The sequence below is a fragment of the Rhinopithecus roxellana genome, chromosome 14 (assembly GCF_007565055.1).
Source record: "Rhinopithecus roxellana isolate Shanxi Qingling chromosome 14, ASM756505v1, whole genome shotgun sequence".
Taxonomy (NCBI): Eukaryota; Metazoa; Chordata; class Mammalia; order Primates; family Cercopithecidae; genus Rhinopithecus; species Rhinopithecus roxellana.
In genome coordinates this window covers 134663706-134685042 of record NC_044562.1, presented here as the reverse complement: position 1 = coordinate 134685042, position 21337 = coordinate 134663706, and the positions used below count along the sequence as shown (strand labels likewise).

At 43.8% G+C, this 21337-nt stretch overlaps 1 protein-coding gene across 1 annotated transcript in view; it reads right to left on the bottom strand.

Annotated features, from left to right (window-relative positions):
* Window positions 1-16911, bottom strand: part of CFAP221 (cilia and flagella associated protein 221) — a 131175-nt gene extending 114264 nt beyond the window's left edge. Inside the window, exons 1-5 of the mRNA XM_030916565.1 lie at window positions 16827-16911; window positions 15004-15189; window positions 12097-12197; window positions 2066-2152; window positions 1818-1916 (exon numbers count right to left, since the gene is read on the bottom strand). Coding sequence (XP_030772425.1) covers window positions 1818-1916; window positions 2066-2152; window positions 12097-12197; window positions 15004-15142 — 426 coding nt within the window. The 5' untranslated portion in view covers window positions 15143-15189; window positions 16827-16911. The remainder of the gene's footprint in view (window positions 1-1817; window positions 1917-2065; window positions 2153-12096; window positions 12198-15003; window positions 15190-16826) is intronic.
* Between the last annotated feature and the right edge of the window lie 4426 nt (window positions 16912-21337).

Below are 21337 nucleotides of genomic sequence, written 5' to 3'. Positions count from 1 at the left end.
ACGCTAAAGATAATGACGCCCCAGAGAGATATGAAGACAGTAATCTATCTGCTTCTATTTCAGAAAATTATGAAGAAACACAATCTTTAGTAGCCCAAGAAAAAGAGAACCAGCACAGAGTCATCTGATCCAGACAGCACAGAATAGAAAACAATGCATCGGCAAGAGGGCAGAGAAACCTGCTTCTTGTCTCATAGGACGTGAACCTTCAGAAGGACTGTTAGCCTCTCCAGGCATAGTTTCTTTCTTTGCAAAATGGAGATAATCACATCTTTTCTTACAGGCATTTTTAAGCATTAAAGCAGATGATGGCATTAAAAAGTCAAAAGTACTGCATAAAAGTGAGGTATTATTATTAGCATTATTTGGTAGTAACAGGAAATGTGTCCTGGCATTTTATGCAACGCCTGTTCTAGGGATTCTTCTTCTGTTCAGCGCAGAATATTCCATCTGAAAGCAATATTCTGGTTTTGTTTTTATTTTTATTTTATTTTATTTTATTTTATTTTATTTTGAGTGCTGGAGTGCAGTGGTGCGACCTCAGCTCACCGCAACTTCCACCTCCTGGGTTCAAGTGATTCTCCTGCCTCAGCCTCCGGAGTAGCTGGGACTACAGGTGCGCACCACCAGGCCTGGCTAATTTTTTGTACTTTTAGTAGAGATGGGGTTTCACCATGTTGGCCAGGCTGGTCTTGAACTTCTGACCTCAGGTGATCCACCTGCCTCAGCCTCCCAAAGTGCAGGGATTACAGGCATGAGCTACTGTGCCCGGACATTTTTATTTTTTTTAATTGAAACTCCAAAAAAATAAAAGTGGTCTACCACATTCTTAAGGAAATGCGCTTCTTGATCTAAAATACTACTGTGGGTATGTCGGGTCTAAGGTTCGTTCCCTCCCCCTGTGGAAATGCATCTCTATCATGATGCTGGGAGTCAGAGGTCTAAGATTCGTTCCCTCCCCCTGTGGAAATGCATCTCTATCATGATGCTGGGAGTCAGAGACAACACTATCAAGTTACAAAAGTTAACTTTGCAAATTTTTATAACTTTTTTGGAAAGAAAAAGTGAAATGCTTTCAAAGCAAGTCACCTTATTGTACAGATAGTAAGAAATAAAAGCATTGCTTAAAAAGAAAAATAGTAGAAACTCATTTGTTACTAATGTATACTCTTCTGTTTTCGTTTTGAAACATCAATAATTTAGTTAACCTAAGGGCTTCTCAAGCTGAAGACTGGGTGTGGACCATAGAGCAAAGGGACGGGCAGAGGGGACAGTGTTAAGAGAAGGAATGACAGCAGCTCTGGCTGGAGGCCAAAGGATGAATTAAGTGACCTAGGAAAGGCTCAGAAGAACTCAAACAGCTCCCACCTCCCGGAACCACCCCCATCCCTGCACCAGGGCTGCCTCTGTGGGCAATCCCAGGCATAGACCAGTGGCTGGTGTTTATAATCATAACTTGGATGGTTGTTAGTTTTTCAACCTAGCATTTAAGGGAGTATGTTAAAGTTATTTGAAAAGGCTTCAGCAACTGCCAGTACCACATGATAGATGTAGCGTTAGGCACAGGGCAGTGGGAAGCCTGCAGCAAACAGCATCTCCTGACTCTGTCCAGGTCCTCTGCAGCCTGACACTTTCCCATCTTGGGCCATGTCACTGGGCAACAAGCCTTGCACACCAGTCACACTGGTGACCCGGGGAACACCCGGTATGGGCCAAGAAAGCTCTCAGTGGTCATTCCACCTCTCTTCCCGCCACCCTTGGGAATGTAAGTTTTAACCCACCATCAAAAAAAAAAAAAGCAATGTTAAGAGACCCACCTTACAGTGAATGCGGATGCAGTCATAATAGTATCGCCACTCATCTGGAGAAAATGTAACGGTGACCGTGAGGGACAAGCCAGGGACCAGGTGGTGTTCCTGGAAGACAGGTAGGCTCTTGTCGGGACAAGCCCCAGACTGCACAGACAGCAGCACCAGGGATGACAATACACCACATACCCACCCTCCACAGGCCTGAGATGCAGACAACCACACCGTGGGAGAACAGGGAAACCAATGACACTTACCTTTCTTACATAATTGATCTCAAAGTATTTGGTTTGCGGGGGTAAAATATGAACACTTGTGTCTTCATTGGAAACATTGACCAGATGCTGTGAGAGAAAAAGAAGTATTCAGAGGAAATACACAGCTTTATTTATTTGCATATTCATCTCATTTATGTAGACTTCATCTGTTCCTGAAAGAATTTGAGGAGATATCCTGTATTTTTTAACTTTTTAAAAGATTTGAAATACATCAGACACCATTCGAAGAATAATAAACACAACACACACCATTTCAAGAATTATAAAACATTCCCCTTGTCCCCACTTTCCCCCTTAGGAACAATACCAAAGCCTCCCCCAACCCCAGCACGAGACTTAGCATCCTTTAGAGCCCCCTCCCCACAGTCCTGAACATAACTGCAAGTGCTTTTTGTTGAATTCAATTTAGTCCTGTGATTCAATGGAGCTAAGAAGTCAGGCACCAACTCCTACAGGTTCTCTAATTACATGCCACTGGTTTAGGGGCCAGAGGACACTGAAACTATCACAAAGTCAGGAAAAGGAACATGGCTAAGACAGCCTCCAATCCATGCCTGGGCAGATGAAAAGGAAGTCGAGGGTGGGAATTCTCTGAAAGTGACAGGAGAAGGCCATCCCTGTGAGGCAGGATCATCTGGTGGATACGTCAGCTGGGTCTCTGAGGAAAGAGGTGTTTTTCCTTCCTTTGTTTGAAAGAGACGCAAGAACTTTGAAATCTGGGGATCTGGGCTTTGCCTGGGCCAGGGGAAGGTTAAGAGACCTTTGGTTTCTGAAGTCTAGGCCAGAGGCTGGGCCTGTCCCAGGGGCTTGGAAGGCCCATTGCTTGAGGCCTGACTTTCTTCAATGCTCTAAGTAAGACTTTAGACATTCTCTCCTGATGAGGGTACCCTGTGTTTGCCTGTGGTTTTTTTGTTGTTGCTTTTTTATTTTTTTATTTTTGAGATAAGGTCTTTCTGTTGGTCGGGTTACAGTGTAGTGGCACAATCATAGCTCACTGAAGCCTTGGACTCCTGGGTTCAAGCAAACCTCCTGCCTTTGCTCCTGAGTAGCTGGGATTATAGGCATGCGCCATCATGCCCAGCTAATTTTTAGTTTTTGTAGAGATGGGGTCTCACCATGTTATCCAGGCTGGTCTTGAACTCCTGGGCTCAAGGATCTTCTCACACTGGCCTCTGAAAGTGCTGGGATTACAGGTATAAGCCACTGTGTCTGGTCATGCATGTGTTTAAAACGTTCTTATTTGTTACATGCAAACATTCTTAAAGCACTACAATTTTTGTGACCCTGTTTTGGTGTATCTTCCTTTTCTTACAAAACTTGTTAAAAGCCCAAACAAAAAGTTTCCCAGGCCTCTCTTGGCCTCCAAGGGGCCCTGCACATGGGCAGTCTTGGTGAAGGGATGAGTTCCCAGGGGCCAGACCCATGAGAGCAGCTCTTGTGAGAGAGGCTGGGAGGAGAGGTGTGCTGAGTCCATCACACTCAGAGTCCTGGGGTGACAGGACCCGCCTGAGGATGGAGAGGGGCCACTCAGCCCCAGGCCTGGAACCTTAACAAAGAGCTCTGTCTCCACGCTTCTCACTGGGGGAGGGCTGTGAAGTTCTCAAGCTGGAGTCCAGGAAGAACTGGAAGCAGAAGTGGTTCTGTCATCTGTTATTACTTAAAAATAATTCAGTAAGAACACTGCAACAAACAAGGGTGTATAAACTGGTTTTAATATGTACCCTGGGAGTGGTTAAGCTCAGAGGAAATGAGCAATCTGCACTCTAGGAGGGCTTTTATTTTATTTATTTTTTTTTTTGAGATGGAGTCTTGCTCTGTTGTGCAGGCTGCAGTGCAGTGGCGCGATCTCGGCTCGCTGAAGTCTCTGCCTCCCGGGTTCAAGTGATTCTCCTGCCTCAGCCTCCTGAGTAGCTGGGATTACAGGTGCGCACCACCAGGTCTGGCTAATTTTTGTATTTTTAGTAGAGACAGACGGGGTTTCACCATGTTGGTCAGGCTGGTCTCGAACTCCTGACATCACGATCCACCTGCCTCAGACTCCCAAAGTGCTGGGATTACAGGTATGAGCCACCGCGACCGGCCTCTAGGAGTGCTTTGTGAGCACCGAAGGATCCTAACCCAGCATCTACACTCCAGAGGCAGCCCCCAGAGTGTTTAAATTATGCCACCTAAGTTCATTCTGGAGAGTCTTCTATATTAGCAGAAAGGATACTCAGAATCTATGGATTAACTAGAAGTATTATCCAGGCATTTCCACTCTCCAACAAAAGGGGTATGAGAATCTGGTGAGCGCAAAAGACCAATATCCTTTAGAATGACATTCAAGGGCCCCGGACTCCCTCCCAGGCCCCATGTTCTGTACTTTACTAAAGTATTCGGTCAGCCAGTTGTCACATCTGCTGCCATCAAAGCCTCCCCACCAGGAGCTATAGCTGGGACTTTGTGAGACTACAAACACAATGATCTTTCTGCCTGCTTGCTAGTAAGTGTTCATATGTGTTGCAGAGTGTCTTCTGAGACCTGTTCGCTGCAGCAGACCACCGGTAGCAAGGCTGCTGAGGAGTGGACCTATGACTCCCACATGCTGTCAGGGTCAGACTCTCAATATCTGCCTGACAATTAGCAATAAGCTCACTGGCTTAGGTCAGTTTCCAACAAGCAACAATATGGGCAGAAGACCAGAACAGAGATCTGTCCTCCAAGCTGCTGGGTTGGCTCCATTTTTCCAGTATTCCTGAATGGTCCCAAGGAAGATAGGAACCTAAACTCCCAAGACTGGAGATCCAGCCAGCACCTATGGACAAATAAAGAGACCTTACCTTTCCTCCAACCTGAGTGTGTCAGAGCAAATCCAAATCTAACCACTACCCATTTGAACATGAAGGGGGCATGCTAGAATTCATGACATAATATCTATATTGTCAAGTGAACAAAAAATTTGCAATAGGAGGGTCAGGCATAGTGGCTCACACCTGTAATCCCTGCACCCTGGGAGGTCAAGGCAAGTGGATCACCTGAGGTCAGGAGTTTTGAGACCAGTCTGGCCAACATGGTGAAACCCCATAATACAAAAATTAGCTGGGCGTGGTGGGGGGAGCCTGTAATCCCAGCTACTAGGGAGGCTGAGGCAGGAGAATCGCTTGAACCCAGGAGGCGGAGGTTTCAGTGAACCGAGATCATGCCATTGCATTCCAGGCTGGACGACAAGAGCGAAAATCTGTCTCAAAAAAAAAAAAAAAAAAAACAAAACAGAAAAAGAAAAAAATTAGCAATAAGAAAATACTAGATGATTTTCTTAAAGAATAACATAGATTCAATTTGTGATAGTAAAAGATACATTATTTGACTATAGTTTCCCATGTCCACCTTTAAAAGATTCTTGATCTGGAATTGTACATTTGGATCAACAGAGAAATAAGAAACAACAAACTCAAACAAAAATATAGATATTTAGTTAATAAGAGCTCAGAAACAGGAAGAAAATGTTCAGCTTCTGTTTGAGATCTGAAGTGAACGGAGACTAGTGGAAAATGAAGGCCTGGGTAGCTGGGTGCAGTGGCTCACGCCTGTAATCCCAGCTACTCAGGAGGCAGAGGTGGGAGGATCACTTGAGCCCAGGAGTTTGAGGCTGCAGTGAGCTGTGATCCACATGGCAGATGGCAGAGAAGGCAGTCAGCAGACACAGTGATGGTGCGGGCAGGGATATTTCCACCAAATAATGCCTAAGACAATTTCAGGGGACATTGTGCCAATGAGCTTTTTCAATGAACTTAAAACAACAACAAAACATGACAAATTACAGCAAAAAATGAACAGCTTATTCTCTACGCTTTAGTAAACAAAGTCAACATCCAAAAGACTGACTTCCAAAACAGGAAGATTTTATTAATTTTGCAGTTCTCAATTTTTGGTTGCAAGTACTCATTGCTTCCAATAATCATCCATGTTCTTTGTCCTATTAAAGATTTGTCTGAGCCCAGGAAGACTGCAGAGGCCATTTTGTGCAACGTCCTTATTTCATGAAGACACAGTGACCTGGAACTGTCCATGCCACAGGGTGAGTGGAAGACCTGGGCCTAGAACCCGGTCTCCAGCTCTGGGCTCGGGCTCTTTCCACTACATCCTACTGTCTGATGGCTCAGCGCATCTCAGTGCCCAGCCTGCATTTCCTATCTTTCTTTTTATACTTTATCAGCAGATCAGCTTTATTTTTAGATCATTATAAATAATATCCCTTCAGAGATAAAATGCCAGTCCTGCCTTTCCATTTATAACTAAAACTGGGGAAAATAATTATCATTCGAAGGAAAAACAAACCTTGGGAAAACGAATCAAGTGCTTAGAAAGTGTACGTTAAATTAATACAAATAGTTTATTTGAAAACATAACAAAACACAAGCAACCCAACGTTACCCTTAGGCAAGATAAAATTGCCTAAAATCCTACCCTGTGTTTCAGTTTTGGGTCAGTAGACCTCCCAGTCCCTCTGGGATCTCTGTTCCCCTGGGAGCTGGCCCAGGGGTCCCCGTTTCCTTGGTGCTGTCTCCGCAGGGCACCATATTTACTCCGAAGTGAAATTCAGCCCCTTCTAGAGTTTTTCAGAACTGCTTCCCACTCCACAAAAACCCCACAAAAACCATCAACCACACATCAAGTGTGGTTTAACAGCTGTTACTCAGGAATTTCCTCAAGAGGGCTCCCAGCTCTCTTCACCCCCAATCCCATGCTGCCTCAGGCTCCCTTCTGCGTCTCCTCAGAAGAGTCTATTCTCCTCCTTCTAGAGGGAACGGCAGAACCTGCCCTCCAGTGAAGTCTTGGCTTGGAGTGGGTCAGGGCTAACCTTCAAACACAACACTTCAGCCTGCAAGTTGTAAGCTCAGTGGCACAGCTTCTCAAAGAGGGTTCATACTTAACATGAGGGATCTGGGGACAAAATTCAAGCAGCCTTATAAGTTCTTTAAAGTGTTTTATTTTAAAATGCATCTTTGTCATGCATTTGCTCTAATATTTTGCTCTCTATTGCATTTCTCCAAAATGTAAGAGTGAAATTGATGCTCTAGAAAAATGTGCTATGTTTATACTGTGGCTTCAATTCTCCCATCCCCACACTCTGAGCAGCCACTGGGATTCATGGCCCTGATTTTGAGATGCAAGATCTTGGGGGTGTCTAAGGCTGTAATAGAACAGGTCTCTAATGTAAAGTAATATAAAAACAAATATTATTATTTGACAAAGCCAGAAGAAACTGTTCATTTATTTAAGATAAGACTTTTTAGGCTAACAAGTTTGTTTTGGGCTGGCAACAGCAACACTGGTTGTCTTGAAGGAAAAGTGATGGATTATTTACTTAATAATTTCCAGGACCAAATCACTCCACAAAGGTAAAAACAAATTTAAGGGGTCTTGGCTTTGAGAAAACCAGGGACCATTATTTCAAATTTTAAAGTAAATGGAAACACTGATCTCAATATGAATGCGAGCAAAATGTTTCAGATCCTTCAGCCAGAGCTGGATTGATCTGAAATGTTAATGAACAATTTATTTGTGGTTTTAAATACACATTCAGTCATTGCATTCTTGGGCAATTTGCATAGTTTGCTGTAGCAAAACCAAGATAAAAGCAGTTGTTGGATTTTCCACCTTGTTTGGCAAGAATTTCAAGGCAATTGCCTTAAGCTTCCGCTTCAATTTGCCAGTGGAAACTGGGGGCTGGCTCTTCCAAGATTTCCGAGAATGTCATTAAGATGAAATCACTTGACTTTTATCTATTTCTGTTTGATGTCATGTCTGATAGAAGCAATATGACCACCTAGACTTTATATTGTGTTTCCTTGGAATTAGTGAGCCTCTGCCATTCTTCTAATAACCTCACAACTCTTATAATAAAGTGAGTTCCACATCCTTCACTCCCAAGTGCTTGTTGGGTGCCTTCACTCAGGCACTGCACGAGGTGCCAGGGAAGCAGCAATATGAAAGACAGACATGGCCTCCATTCTGCAGCAGAGTGAAGCCGAGCTGAGGCCTCATGCCTTTTTCAATAACTAAACCACACTCCCTTGCTCCCCACGAATTCTAAGTGGGGATGAAATCATCCACAAAGGAAGGAAGTCAAAATTGATTCTTGGGAGGACAAAGGAATCTTAGACATTGTGATGGGTGCAGTCTTCCAAAGCTCAATCCTACCTGACAAAATCTTATTCCTTAGTATTTAGTTTCTCTCATTCATGTTTTCCTAGGGGATGCTAATGAAAGAAAAGAACCACATCATCCTCTAAAATTCCACTAAGTTGATCTTCCTCAAATGCATCATAACCCTGCTCAAAAATACTTCCTTAACTTCCTGCTGCTTTCTGAATCACATGCACACTCCTTACGTCGATATTCTTGTCCCAACCCACATGTCCCACCTTCTCCATTACCCACTCCAAAGCCCTACCATCCAGGCAAACCAGCCTCCAAATAGGCCATTTGTTGGCTCAACTCGAGCCCCTGCATGTCTTCCTCTGGGCCCCGAATGCCTTCTCCCCACTTCCTACTTAGCTTTTGGGCTATTCCCAATGGCCTCTCCTCCACATGCCTCTAACACCCTCCTACAGAGGTGAAATGGTGTCTTTTCTCTACAGAACATTTTCTTCTGACTTCCTCATGCCACCTTGCTTGCCTAGTCTCATGTTTGAGCTATTTGGTGGTTTTGAAACACTTTCTGCTACTTGGAAAACTCCTTGATTTTATTCACCTTAGCATTTCCCATAATGCTTTAACACTTTGTTTGGCGTGTAATGGGGACTCTCACCAACTCTGTGTGGAATTAAACAGAAGAAAACCCTTAACTCTATTAGAAACAAGGTAACATCAATGAGACAGTACAGCTTTGTTAGAGAGAACAAAGTAATATGCAAAAAAAGAGAACAATTAAAGAAATAAATAGTAAAGTGTACAATAATATGATTAAAATTATGAGGAGGCTAAAATAATTTTAAGTTTAGTAACACTATTGGAATCACTAACATTATAGTAAGCAAAAAAAAAAAAAAAAAAGAGGCCAGTTTTAAAAAGCTATGTTGTGACCCAAAAGTGTTATGTTGTTAATTTTTTTGATATAGCAACTTTTTAACTTACCAGTTCATTATTAACTCTAATAGTTGCCATCATTTAAAAAATGTCAATATTTCTTGAAACTACAGGACTCTTAGCAAGCTAATTATGCCTATGTAATTCTGAGGAAAGTCTATTTTAAGGAAGGTGAGCCATCATCTTCCGAACCCACACAGGTGGAAAATATCCTAAGGCTAGTGACAAAAATTATAAAACATTTATCATAAAAAAGAATTGTGACTTAATATTCTTAAGGTTGCAACATTCCCCAAATTGATCTACAGATTCAATGCAATTCCCACCAAAATCCCAAAAGAATTCTTGCAGAAATTGAAAAGCTGATCCTAAAATTCATTTGGAATTACAAGGAACCCAGAATAACCAACATGGTCTTGAAAAAGAACAAAACTGGAGGACTCACACTACCTGACTTCAGAATTTACCATAAGCTACAGTAATGAAGTGTGATACTTCCATAAGTGCAGGCGTATAGATCAATGGAGTATAACCGAGGGTTCAGAAATAAACCCTTATATTTACAGTAAATTGATTTTCAGAAAGAGAGCCAAGACCATTCAATAGGGGAAAGAATAGTCCTTTCAACAAATAATGGTAGAACATGCAAAAGATTGAAGTTGAACCCTTACCTCACACAATACATAAAAATTAACTCAAAATAAACCATAGGTCTAAATACGAAAGCTAAAACTATAAAACTCTTAGAAGAAAACACAGGAGTAAGTCTTAACGACTTTATTAGTTGTTTGTTTAATACCCTAAATTTGTGGTATGGCAGCCACAGGAAGCTAACAAACCATATAACCCAACAATGCTCCTCCTATGTATATCTCCAAGAGAATGCTAAATATGTGCACAAAAGCAAGCCCATGAATGTTCATAGCAGCATCATTCATGATAGCCCCAACGTGGAAACAACCCAACATCCATCAGCTGATGAGTGGATAAACCAAATGTGATCTATCCACACAATGGAATGCTGTTCAGTCATAAAAGGGGATGAAGTACTGCTACATGCTATGACTTGGATAAGCCTGGAAAACACTATGCTGAGTGAAAGAAGTCAGTCACAAGAGACCATGTATTGGATGATTGCATTCACAAGAAATGTCCAGGAAGAGGCAAATCTATAGACAGAAACTGGATGAGTGATTGCCTAGGGTGGGAGTGGGATGGGAATAGGGGATGAGGAGGGACTGAAAGTGGGTGTGGGGTTTCTGCTTCGAGTGATAAAAATATTCTCAACTCAGATTGTGGCAATGGTTGCACAACTCTGAGAATATACTAAAAATTATTGAATTGTATATATACTGTAAATGGGTAAATTTATGATGATAAATGATCACTCAATAAAGCAGTAAGAAAAGAAAGAAAAGGATAAGGAGCAAGTAATAAAATTTTATCTTAGCCTTTGGCATATATTTCATTTATAAACAATGAGTAACTATGAATCATAATTATTTTAGATCTATCATAGACAGCAACCCTTATAACCAGCATCAGTAGGCTTCAAAATGAATCATTAACTTCGGTCTTTGATGCTGTGCTGTAAGAAATGTGACCTTGGAGGTTGACGGGTGAAGTTCCTAATAACAGGTTCAAATCCTAGCCCTTTTCCTAAGAGGAAATACTTGGCACCTAACAGGTTCCCCTCCTCACCCATTCTCGCTACTCACTTCATTGTATAAGGATTCATGGAAACTGTGTTCTCCTCTGTTCTTTGGGGTCTTCCTGAGAGAAATTTCCTTCCCGATAACTTTACTATTTGTCAGTTTCCTCCAGTGTTTTGCCTCACTCTGAACAATTGAACGTGATAATTAGAACTTTCTTAAAATGATCTACCTTAAGACACGGCTTCTAAGAATGTTGTACATCTAAAAGTGGAGTCTTGTGCTGGCTGGAGACAGGGCCAGAGGAGGGCCATCAGACACAAAGGCAGAGTCTCAGAGGGCACATGTAAAAAGCGCCCACCTCCGCCCCTCCCCAACAATACATGGGGACAGTTTGGCCTGGATCTACGGCCGAATTGGAGTAGTTCTGAGAAGTCCTGCCAGGCATGACTAGGGGATCATGGTGAAGTCACTGAGGTTGTTCAGGTCCATTTGTGCACAGGATGCTTAGGTGGGCCCCTGAAGTAAGGCAGAGCCCACCCCAGTCAACATCCAGGTCAGTGAAGGGGACCCAGAAAGGGCTGGGCCTCAGTGTGGCTCTGTGCTAAGCTGCAGTTGCTATAGGCTTTGGCTCCTTTGCAGTCCAGCCCTTCAGCTGTCTCTTCAGGAGCCTGTTCAGTGGGGCTGACCCCTGCCTCCCTGGACCTAGACAAATTCTCTCTGGCCAGAGTGACTGATTAGGCATGGGCATCTGACCCAAGCAGGTAAAAGGAAGCCCTGGTTGGAGCTTCGTAGGAAAGGGACACCCCTCTTCCTGGTGCTACAGGCCTGGAGCAAGAGTGATGTGGAGAAAGGCAGCCCAGGAGCTAAATTCTGCCTCTGACACTTAGCAGCTTTGTGTCTTTGAATAAATTATTTAACCTTTAGGAATCTCTGTTTCCTCACCTATATATATAATGAGAAGAATAATGTAGCCTCCACAGAGCTAGCATAAGGATTAAATTAAATCATGTAAATCACGAAGCACAGCACCTGGCCCCTAAGAGTCACTCAGCAATGACACATATTTGGAAAGAGTGCAAGGGGAGCCTTTGGCAGGAGGAAAGTAACTTGTCCAAGACACTGATGCAACCTTAAAGTTTCTCATCATAGAACTACCTTTCTGGCCCAATTTACACTTGCACTATGGCTGATTATGCTGTCCTTTAGATAAATGAATAATATAAATTCAGAACATTTGTGCCACTTCATTATGATAATTAATTATCCCATTTAAAAAGTACCTACCAGAATCTGTTGGTGCTGTTTTTCTACTTGATAGCCTCCAAAATGTATTATGCCAGGTCTGGCCTGTATGACCTTATTATTCACAAGCTTTGCATAAACCTCTATAAAAACAATGTAGATAAGCACATCATGAGACATCAAAGAAAATATTAAAGTTGATCCTTATTAACATAGCTTTCTTTAATTTAGGGCATTTTAAGCATATGAAAGTTGTAGACATTGGATCCAGCTGTCAACAAGATTAATTATCTGTTCTAAATAAACTGAACTCCTTCTCCCTCTCTATTTTTAAACATCAGTTGGGAGATATTATCATTACAATACAAATTCAGGCAGATTGTTACCTAGTGAAAGAATTTGCTCTTCACACATTTTGTACACGTCTTTGTCATAAAACACCAGCTCATAAAGAGCACATGGCCTGTCTTTGCTCTGCCTAGCACTGAGATTACTTATTACGTAATGAATACCCAGCTCAAAGGATTCAAATACCACACACTTAATTTTATTACTATGTATTTAACTTTTATTTGATTTCCTCTGATTAGAATTACAATGTGATGTAGAGTAATATTAAAACTTAAAGCTCTGAAAAGTTAGCACTCGGAATGGTAAGTCTCAAACTGCTTTTGGTGTCATGTGAATGTCCCTTTTAAATGGCTGAGCTCACAGAAGTGTTGAGGTCTACAAAAATTTTCCCAGCTCTTTAGGCAGCAGCAAACGTGTGGAGAAGGTACTGAGAACCCACTCTATGTATGTGCTTTGTGCCAGGCAGTGGTATGCATACATTTGTTTATAATCCTCACCCCAGCCCTTTGAGGTAGGTATTATTTCTACTTTACAGATGAAGGAGGTAAGACTTAACAAGGTTAAGAAACTTGCCTACAGCTGGTAATCAAAAATCAAAGCTAGGCATGGTGGCTCACACCTGTAATCCCAGCATTTTGGGAGGCTGAGACAGGAAGAGTGCTTGAGCCCAGGAGTTTGGGACCAGCCTGGGCAACACAGTGAGACCATCTCTCTACAGAAAATTTTAAAATTAGCTGGGTGTGGTAGTGTGCGCTTGTGATCCCAGCTACATGGGAGGCTGAGGTGCGAGGATCACTTGAGCCCAGAAGATCGAGGCTGCAGTGAGCTGTGATTGTACCATTGCTCTCCAGCCTGGACAATAAAACAACACTCTGTCTCAAAAGAACATAAAACAAACAAACAAACAAACCAAAAATCAAGCCCAGGTCTGTCGGATTCTAACCAGTAATCTGCCTTCCTCATGAATGTACCGTCCACCTTCTTACAAATGATAGCATTTGACTTTGACTGCATCCAAATCTTGTGAAGCACAGACACCCTCACCCCATCCCTTTGATCATCATAATTCTAGGGTACATCTGAAGTGGGTGTGAAATATTTGGTGTTTTTTTTTCTTCTCACCAGGTGAGCTGTCACTGTCATCCACTTGGGTCAAACTGAACAGCTAGAATGGGTTGAGGCTGGTGTGGTAGGGGAACTGATGATCTCCGTAGGTTATTATTTGGTCATTTTTAAGCACTGAAATTACCATATTCTGTAATTTTAAAAATTTATTTATTTTTATTTATTGATTATCTTTTTTTGAGAGGGAGGGAGTCTCACTCTGTCACCCAGACTGGAGGGCAGTGGAGCGATCTTGGCTCACTGCAACCTCTGCCTCCTGGGTTCAAGTGACTGTCCTGCCTCAGCCTCCCAAGTAGCTGAGATCACAGGTGCCTGCCACCACACCCAGCTAATTTTTGTATTTTAGTAGAGTTGGGGTTTCACCATGTTGTTCAGGTTGGTCTCAAACTCCTAACCTCAAATAATCCGACCACCTTGGCCTCCCAAAGTGCTGGGATTACAGGAGTGAGCCACCACACCCAGCCTATTCTATAATGTTTTTAATGTTGAAAAATTTTATTTTAGAGCCACAAAGTAGATATAAAACTGGCATTTTTCTTCTAATGCCTAGAAATGGTCAAGTATATCAATTTTCACTTGACAAGTTCTACAGTGACAACAGAACCATATCCAAATACAGTATTATGTCCCCACATTTGACATGGGCTTTGAAAGATGAGTGGTGGGTAACCAAGCATGTTAAGAGCTAGACCCAGGGCTCTGGTGGCTGAACGCCAGCTCTCTACTTACTAGGTATGCCATGTTGGGGAAATCATGTGGTCTCTTTGAGTTTCACCTTCTCCAAGAGTAAAATGTAAAGAGATCCTACCTCATGATGTATTGTTGTGTGGACTGAATGGAAAGAATATAGGCAAAATGATTATCCTTTTCCGTAATTGCTATAGGATTTCTCAGGCTTTCCAGGCTACAGGATATGCACATGAAAAGGCAAAAAGGTCTAAAATGCATGTGGTCTGAAGGGCAGGAAGGAACCTCATGTAGCCAGAGCTAGAAATGAGTGGGGCATGGCGATGGGGATGGTGCTGGGTGGACAGGTTCAGATTAGACAGTGAAGGGGGCCAAGCAAAGGAATTCTGACTTTATTCTGTATGCAAAGGGGGACTGTTGGGAGTTTGAGCAGATTAGGGATAAGAGCCAGCCAGTTTTTTAGAAAGCAAACTGACAGGAGGAGAATGTGGTGGGGGAGGAGTCCCAGTGGCCCACTGAACGTGAGACGCAAGATAGGGGGAGCAGATAGGAAAGACATTAGAAGAAGTGGAAGCAACAGAACTTGATTAATTTACAGACTCCACAAAAATCTATCAGTTAAGCAGATGGATATAAAAAGAATGACTGTTCTTAGTAATAAAAATTCATATAAGCCTATAAAATGATATAGATAAATCTGCACTAAAAATCCCATTGTGCTTTCTGGACTTTGGCTCGCCTGTGAAGATGTGAGTTGTAAAGCAAATCTGTCTTCTAGCCACTTACTTGATTCCAGGAGGTGATTAGGTACTTCTTTTCTTTTCTTCGGCTCCTCCACTAGGTCCTTCAAGAGCTGGGGCGATGCATTATTAAAGGGTTCTTTAGCATTCTTTAGTCCTCTGCTGGAGGTTTTCACCACTGCCATTTTCTCATGAAAAATGGAGTCTTCTTTTTAGAGCCAAAGGTCATGTCCTGGGGAGGAAAGAGCAGCAGTATAATCATCCATGAGAAACCATGCACATTTTTTTCTCTTTCTTTGATAAATGTACCTCGTCTCTGTGTGGTTTACTGTGGTTCATGCCCTCCCTGGCTCTCCTCTCTGCGGGCCATTCCATTCCCACACATGGCTGTCCCATTAATCTTCTTACATAACCCATTGCAACCCAATGTCATGCCATTGCTCCAAACCCTTCCGTGGTCCTTGATTCTCCCCAGGAGCTTTTCTTGAAATGTACTTCTGAGATGCTTCTTGAGCTCATTGCAGGAGCCGGAGAAGGGAAAAATAAAGGCTCTCGGCCAAACAAATTTGGAAAATATTGATGTAGACAGTTAAGTAAGACTTTTCTTTCAGAGATTTCTCCAAATGAGTTTCTTAGAGTATGTGACTATGGAAGTCTTTAACACTTGAAGGCACTGTTTACAGGACACTGGCATTTCAGAGTTACCCTCCTCCATCCCTCTGCTAACAGGGTGATGAGGAGGGGGGTGATGAGGAGGGAGTGAGGAGGAGGGGGTGAGGAGGAGGGGGTGAGGAGGAGGGGGTGAGGAGGGAGTGAGGAGGAGGGGGTGAGGAGGAGGGGGTGAGGAGGAGGGGGTGAAACCTACGGCCAGCCAGGTGCCAGACATGGGTGCATTCCAGCTCTGTGGATCTCAGTTCATGGCAAACCCTGTGTCCGACTTGCCTTCCCTTATCACACTCATTTTAAGTTCCATTTTCTTCATGAAGTTCACAGTGATCCCAACACACTTTAACATTCTTTAGCAATCACTGCTTCTACTACTAATTTGGTGTTAATAATTTATAGCCCTTTAAGAACATTTTACAAATCTCACATTCCTTTATATATTCCACAACTAAATCTCTTAACTTGGGGCCCTTGTGCAAGCCATGGAGCTGGCCGGTGAAGCCTCTGGGATGGAATGTTAAATAGTGTGGATCTTTATGTGTTTTTTTGGTTTTGTTTTTTCTGGAGAAGACTCATAGCTTCAGACTCCCGAGACGGACAGCATCAAGGGACACGCAGTGAATCTATGGAAGGAGGCGCTTAACAATCACTTTCAGAAAGAAGTTCTCCCCTTCCCTCGCACCACCTCTCATAGCATCACTGACGGCTGCATGGCCCTCTTCTCACCTGCTTCCCTTCCCTCCAGCCCTTCAACGCCCGCCCTAGACTCACCCTGCAGCCCGTCTCCTCCTGTAGCCTCACATCCCCTGTGCTTCAGGCAGGCCCAGAAGCCAGGCAGTCTCCACGCCGCCCACACGCCGGCTAGCCCACCGCCCCGGTAGGCCTGGCTCCGGGGGTCTCACCGCCGCACCCCCGTCCCCTCGCCCCATCCTCTTCCGGGCAGGCCCTCTCACCCCCGCCAAGTACCTCCTCCCCTCCGCGACCTTTCATTCCACTCCTGCTAAGTGTCAGGGTCGCCCCAGGCCCGTGCACCGCCCCGCTGCCATCCTCCTGTCACCCTCTGGGCCCGACCTCTCCTCGGACCCAAGCTACGGCCGACTTGCGGCTGGACACCGCCTGGGGCTCGGTCACCTCAGCAGCTAGGCTGCGGCGCCCCAGCGGCTGACCCCGGGCCACCCCGGCCCCAGGTCCCAGGCCGCTTACCCTGGAGGTGGTTCCCGGGCCGGATTCTGCAGGCGCCGGCGCACGCTCGGAGCGTCGCCATGACGACGCGGACGCGCTCCCAGGGCTGGCGGCCGGGCGCGACCAAACGCCCCAGGGCGGGGGAGCCGGGCGGCTGCGGGCCAGCACCAGAGGCGGCGGGTGACTCCTGGGAGCTCGCAGCAGTTTGCAGGGCCTGGCCAAGAACTGACAGCGCGACTTATGGCATGGGATGCGAATGGATTTCCGAGGGGGACGTGAGAAAGTTGGAAACACCACGCACTGGAACCCTGCAAGAGCGGAGCGCGGGAGAGAAGCCGGACGGGGCGGAGCCGCCGGAGCCAGTGGGCGGGGCTTCACCTGACAGGGATCACTCTTGACGCCCACTTTCTTGTAGTTTGTTTTACATTTTCTGTTACGGTAAATTTCAAACATACACAAAGGCAGACCGACTGGTAAAATAGACCTTCAACACCCAGCTGCAACGATGATCAAACCCTAGCCAATCCTGTTTCATCCGTATCTTTCCCTGACTCCTAGTATTATTTTGAAGAAAATCCCAGATATTTCATCAATAAATATTTCAAAATATACCTGCAAAAGATAAGCGTTCTTTAAAAAAACATAACCACAATGTCTTAGAAATTATAATTTATTAACATCTTCAAATTATCTCATGCCATATTTATTTTTAGAGTTTGAATCAGAATTCAAATACATTTTACACATTGGAATAGATTGATGTGTCTTTTAGGTCTCTTTTCATCAACAGATTCCTCTTTCATCTCTTTTTTAGTTGTTGCAATTTATTCATTGAAGAAACTGTTTCTGTCCTTGATACTGATATTTAAGAGTTCAAATACAATTTGTATATTGAAATAGATTGACGTGTCTTTTAGGTCTCTTTTCATCAACAGATTCCTCTTGCATCTCTTTTTTTTAGTTGTTGCAATTTATTCATTGAAGAAACTGTTTCTGTCCTTGCTACTGATATTTAGGGGTTGTAAAAATTAAACCGCGCCCGCTCCTCTGACCTCCTGCCCTGTCCATTCCACCCGCTCATCCATGAACATTATTTTTTTCAAAGACAACTCAAGCTTCTCTTTTCCCAGGAATTGTCCTTGTCTCACTCCCTGCTTGTACAGCTTTGATACTTGCTTGATGTTATTTATGGCTTCATGTTGATGAGAGGGTATAGTAAGAGTCCAGTGAGGGTACCTGTCTTGCTACATTGCCACTTGTGCTAGATGCGTATATTCCCTCCCTGCTCTTTCCCAAGGAGAAATGTTCATTTTTTCCATCTTCCCATTCTCCAGTTCTTCTCTGTCCCCCACCATTATTACTTACTAAAAATCTCCCCATCTTTCAAGGCTAGCTCTAGATAAGGTCTCCTCTCCTCCCCGCCCTCCTCCTAACCCACCAGTCCGGAAGGACTCTTTCCCTCCTCTGGGCTTCCATAACTGCTTGTTCCGCCATCTTTATCTGTATATTGACCCAACATGATTCATGTCTGTGACTTAAACTGCAGAATTCCTAAGGGAGGGAACTGTACCTTGTCTTAGGATCTCCCAAAGTCCTTGACACAGTGTTTTGTTTTTGTTTTGGAGACAGAGTTTTGCTCTTGTTGCCCAGACTGGAGTGCAATGGCACTATCTCGGCTCACTGCAACCTGTGCCTCCCAGATTCAAGCGACTCTCCTGCCTCAGCCTCCCGAGTAGCTGGGATTACAAGTGCCCGCCACCACGCCTGGCTAATTGTTTGTATTTTTAGTAGAGACAGGGTTTCGCCATGTTGGCCAGGCTGGTCTCAAACTCCTGACCTCAGGTGATCCGCCCGCCTCGGCCTCCCAAAGTGCTGGGATTACAGACATGAGCCACCGCACCCGGCCACTTTGACACAGTTCTTTGTCCATATTGATTACTCAGTAACTGTTGGCCAAGGGGGTGAAACAATTCATTTGTTTATAGAGTAGGTTGCTTTAGTTCCTTCTGTTTTCTTGGCCCAAAGCTGTAGATTTCAGAACAGGTACTATGCTTCCCACAGTCCCAGACCTCTCCATCCAGCACAAATCACGAGATATTTGTTTTCATATACTTCTTTATTTTTAATTTTTTATAGAGGTGGGGGTCTTGCTGTGTTACCAAGACTAGGTTTGAACTCCTGGCCTCAGGCAATTTTTCTGCCTTAAACTCCATGTGCTTCTTAATGGATATTGGGTAGCACTTCTTCATTTGTACTTAACTTTCTTGAAAAAAATCACCAAAGTTCCTATTATGTATAGATAACCCATAGGTCTCTATATAAGCAGTAAATCCAATTGAATATTATAGTGTAGTGGACACTGCTGGTTGCCTACTTCCACTTTCTTTCTAATGGAACCACAGCTTTACTCAAGTTTCTCCCCAGTTCCCAGTTCTAACAGTAGACCCTGATTAATCTAGGTCAGGCCAGGTGTGGTAGCTCATGCCTGTAATCCCCAGCACTTTGAAATACTGAGGTGGGAGGATCACTTGAGCCCAGGAGTTTGAAAGAAGGCAGGGCAACATAGTGAAACCTCATCTCTACAAAAAATTTTTAAAATTATCCCAGTGTGGTGGCTCACACCTGTAGTTTCAGTTACACAGGAGGCTGAGGCAGGAGGATAGCTTGAGCACAGGAGTTGGAGGCTGCAGTGAGCTATGATCATGACATTGCACTCTAGCCTGGGTGACAGAGACCCTATCTCAAAACAAAACAAAACAAAACAAAACAAAACAAAACAAAACAAAACAATGCAATCCAGGCCAATTATGGAATTCCCAATCCCCTTGCCGACATTGCCTGTGATTTAGTTAGGGTTGGATACGTAGGCCCATTCTGGTCACAGGGACAGGAAAAGGGTTCTGGGGGTCTAGAAAAGACTTTCTTTCTCCTAAGAAAGATATACATAGATACAATATTTTTCTTCTTCTGGACTTCTGAGTGTCAGGAAGTGATTCTGGAACTGCAGCTGCCATCAGAGGCCATGAGGGGCCCGAGTGTTAAAGAGGTAACAAGGACAGGAGAACAAGGAGACAGAGAGACCCTGGGCCTGGATGATATCATTTCACTTCTATCTGTTTGGTCCTTGCATTCCTTTTTCTCTTTCTTCCAACTGAAAACAACTGACATATAATGACTTCTGGACACTTACTTCTCAAGGTGTAAACTGTGGCACAGGAGCTTGTTAGGAATGCAGAGTTTTGGGCTATCCCAGAATTTGGTTCAGGCTACTGGAACAAAGCCTGCATTTTAATAAGATTCCCCAGGAGATTCATAGGCACATTAAAGTTTGAGAGTCATTAAACTGATGGAGCCTTACAATTATAGCTGTATTAGATAATCAATTATTTAATCGATTTATTTATGTGGTCCACATTTATTTCACTTAGAGTTTACAATGAGCAGAACACAAAGGTGTCACAGCATCTGCCATATGAGTGCAATGAGACAAGTGTGATAAAAGGCATGGAAGCTATAAGCCTCAGTAGTACAGGGAGAGTCATTAATTTCCTTGCCTAAAACTCTTTGGTGGTTTCAAATTGTACAGAAGATAAAATTCAAGTTCCTTAACACTCTTATTTTTTCCCCCACAGAAACAGGGTCTTGCTTTGTTGCCCAGGCTGGAGTGCAGTGGCACCATCATAGCTCACTGCAGCCTTGAACTCCTGGGCTCAGATGAGCCTCCCAGAATAGCTAGGACTATAGGTGCATGACACCATGCCTGACTAATTTTTTTTTAACTTTTTGTACAGACAGGGTCTTACTAGGTTACCCAGGCTGATCTTGAACTCCCGGACTCAAGTGATCCTCCTGCCTTAACTTTCCAGTATGCTAGGAATATAAGTGCAAGCCACAGTGGCTGGCAAAAAAAATCCTTTACACTCTTTTAGGGCTTTGTAGGACCTAGCTGCTGGCCCCTTGCTTCATCTCCTCCTCGCCCTGCTTCATTTTGTTCCCCGACCTCCCCTTTGCCTGGTATAGAGAGTAAAAGCTGGCTGCAAATTCTTTGGCACTGCTCCCAAGAAGAGGCGGGGTCTCTGTCCCCTCCTCTTGAGTCCGGGTGGGTCTATGACTGCTTTAACTGCCCAATGGCGTCCTACCTGAATTCTTGACACCAGAATTTGTGAGCTATAATCAAATGATGTTTTTCATTCCTTTGAGTTTTAGGATAGTACGTTATGCTGTAGCAATAAATAATGAGAAACTTGGCTGATTGCTACTCAGCCTAAGGGTTTCTTCCTCAGAGGGGCCTTTCCTGCCCTTCTTTCTATATCAGGTCCTGCACCTTCGTGCTGTTTCCAGTACTGTGTTCTTTCCCTTCATAGCTGTCTTAGTCTCTTCTGGCTACTATAGGAAAATCCCTTAGACCGGGTTCCTTACAAACAACAGAAATGTATTTCTCATGGTTCTGCAGGCTGGCAAGTCCAAGATCAAGGCACCAGCACTTTTAGTGTCTGCTGAGGGACCACTTTCTGGTTCATAGATGGACTGTG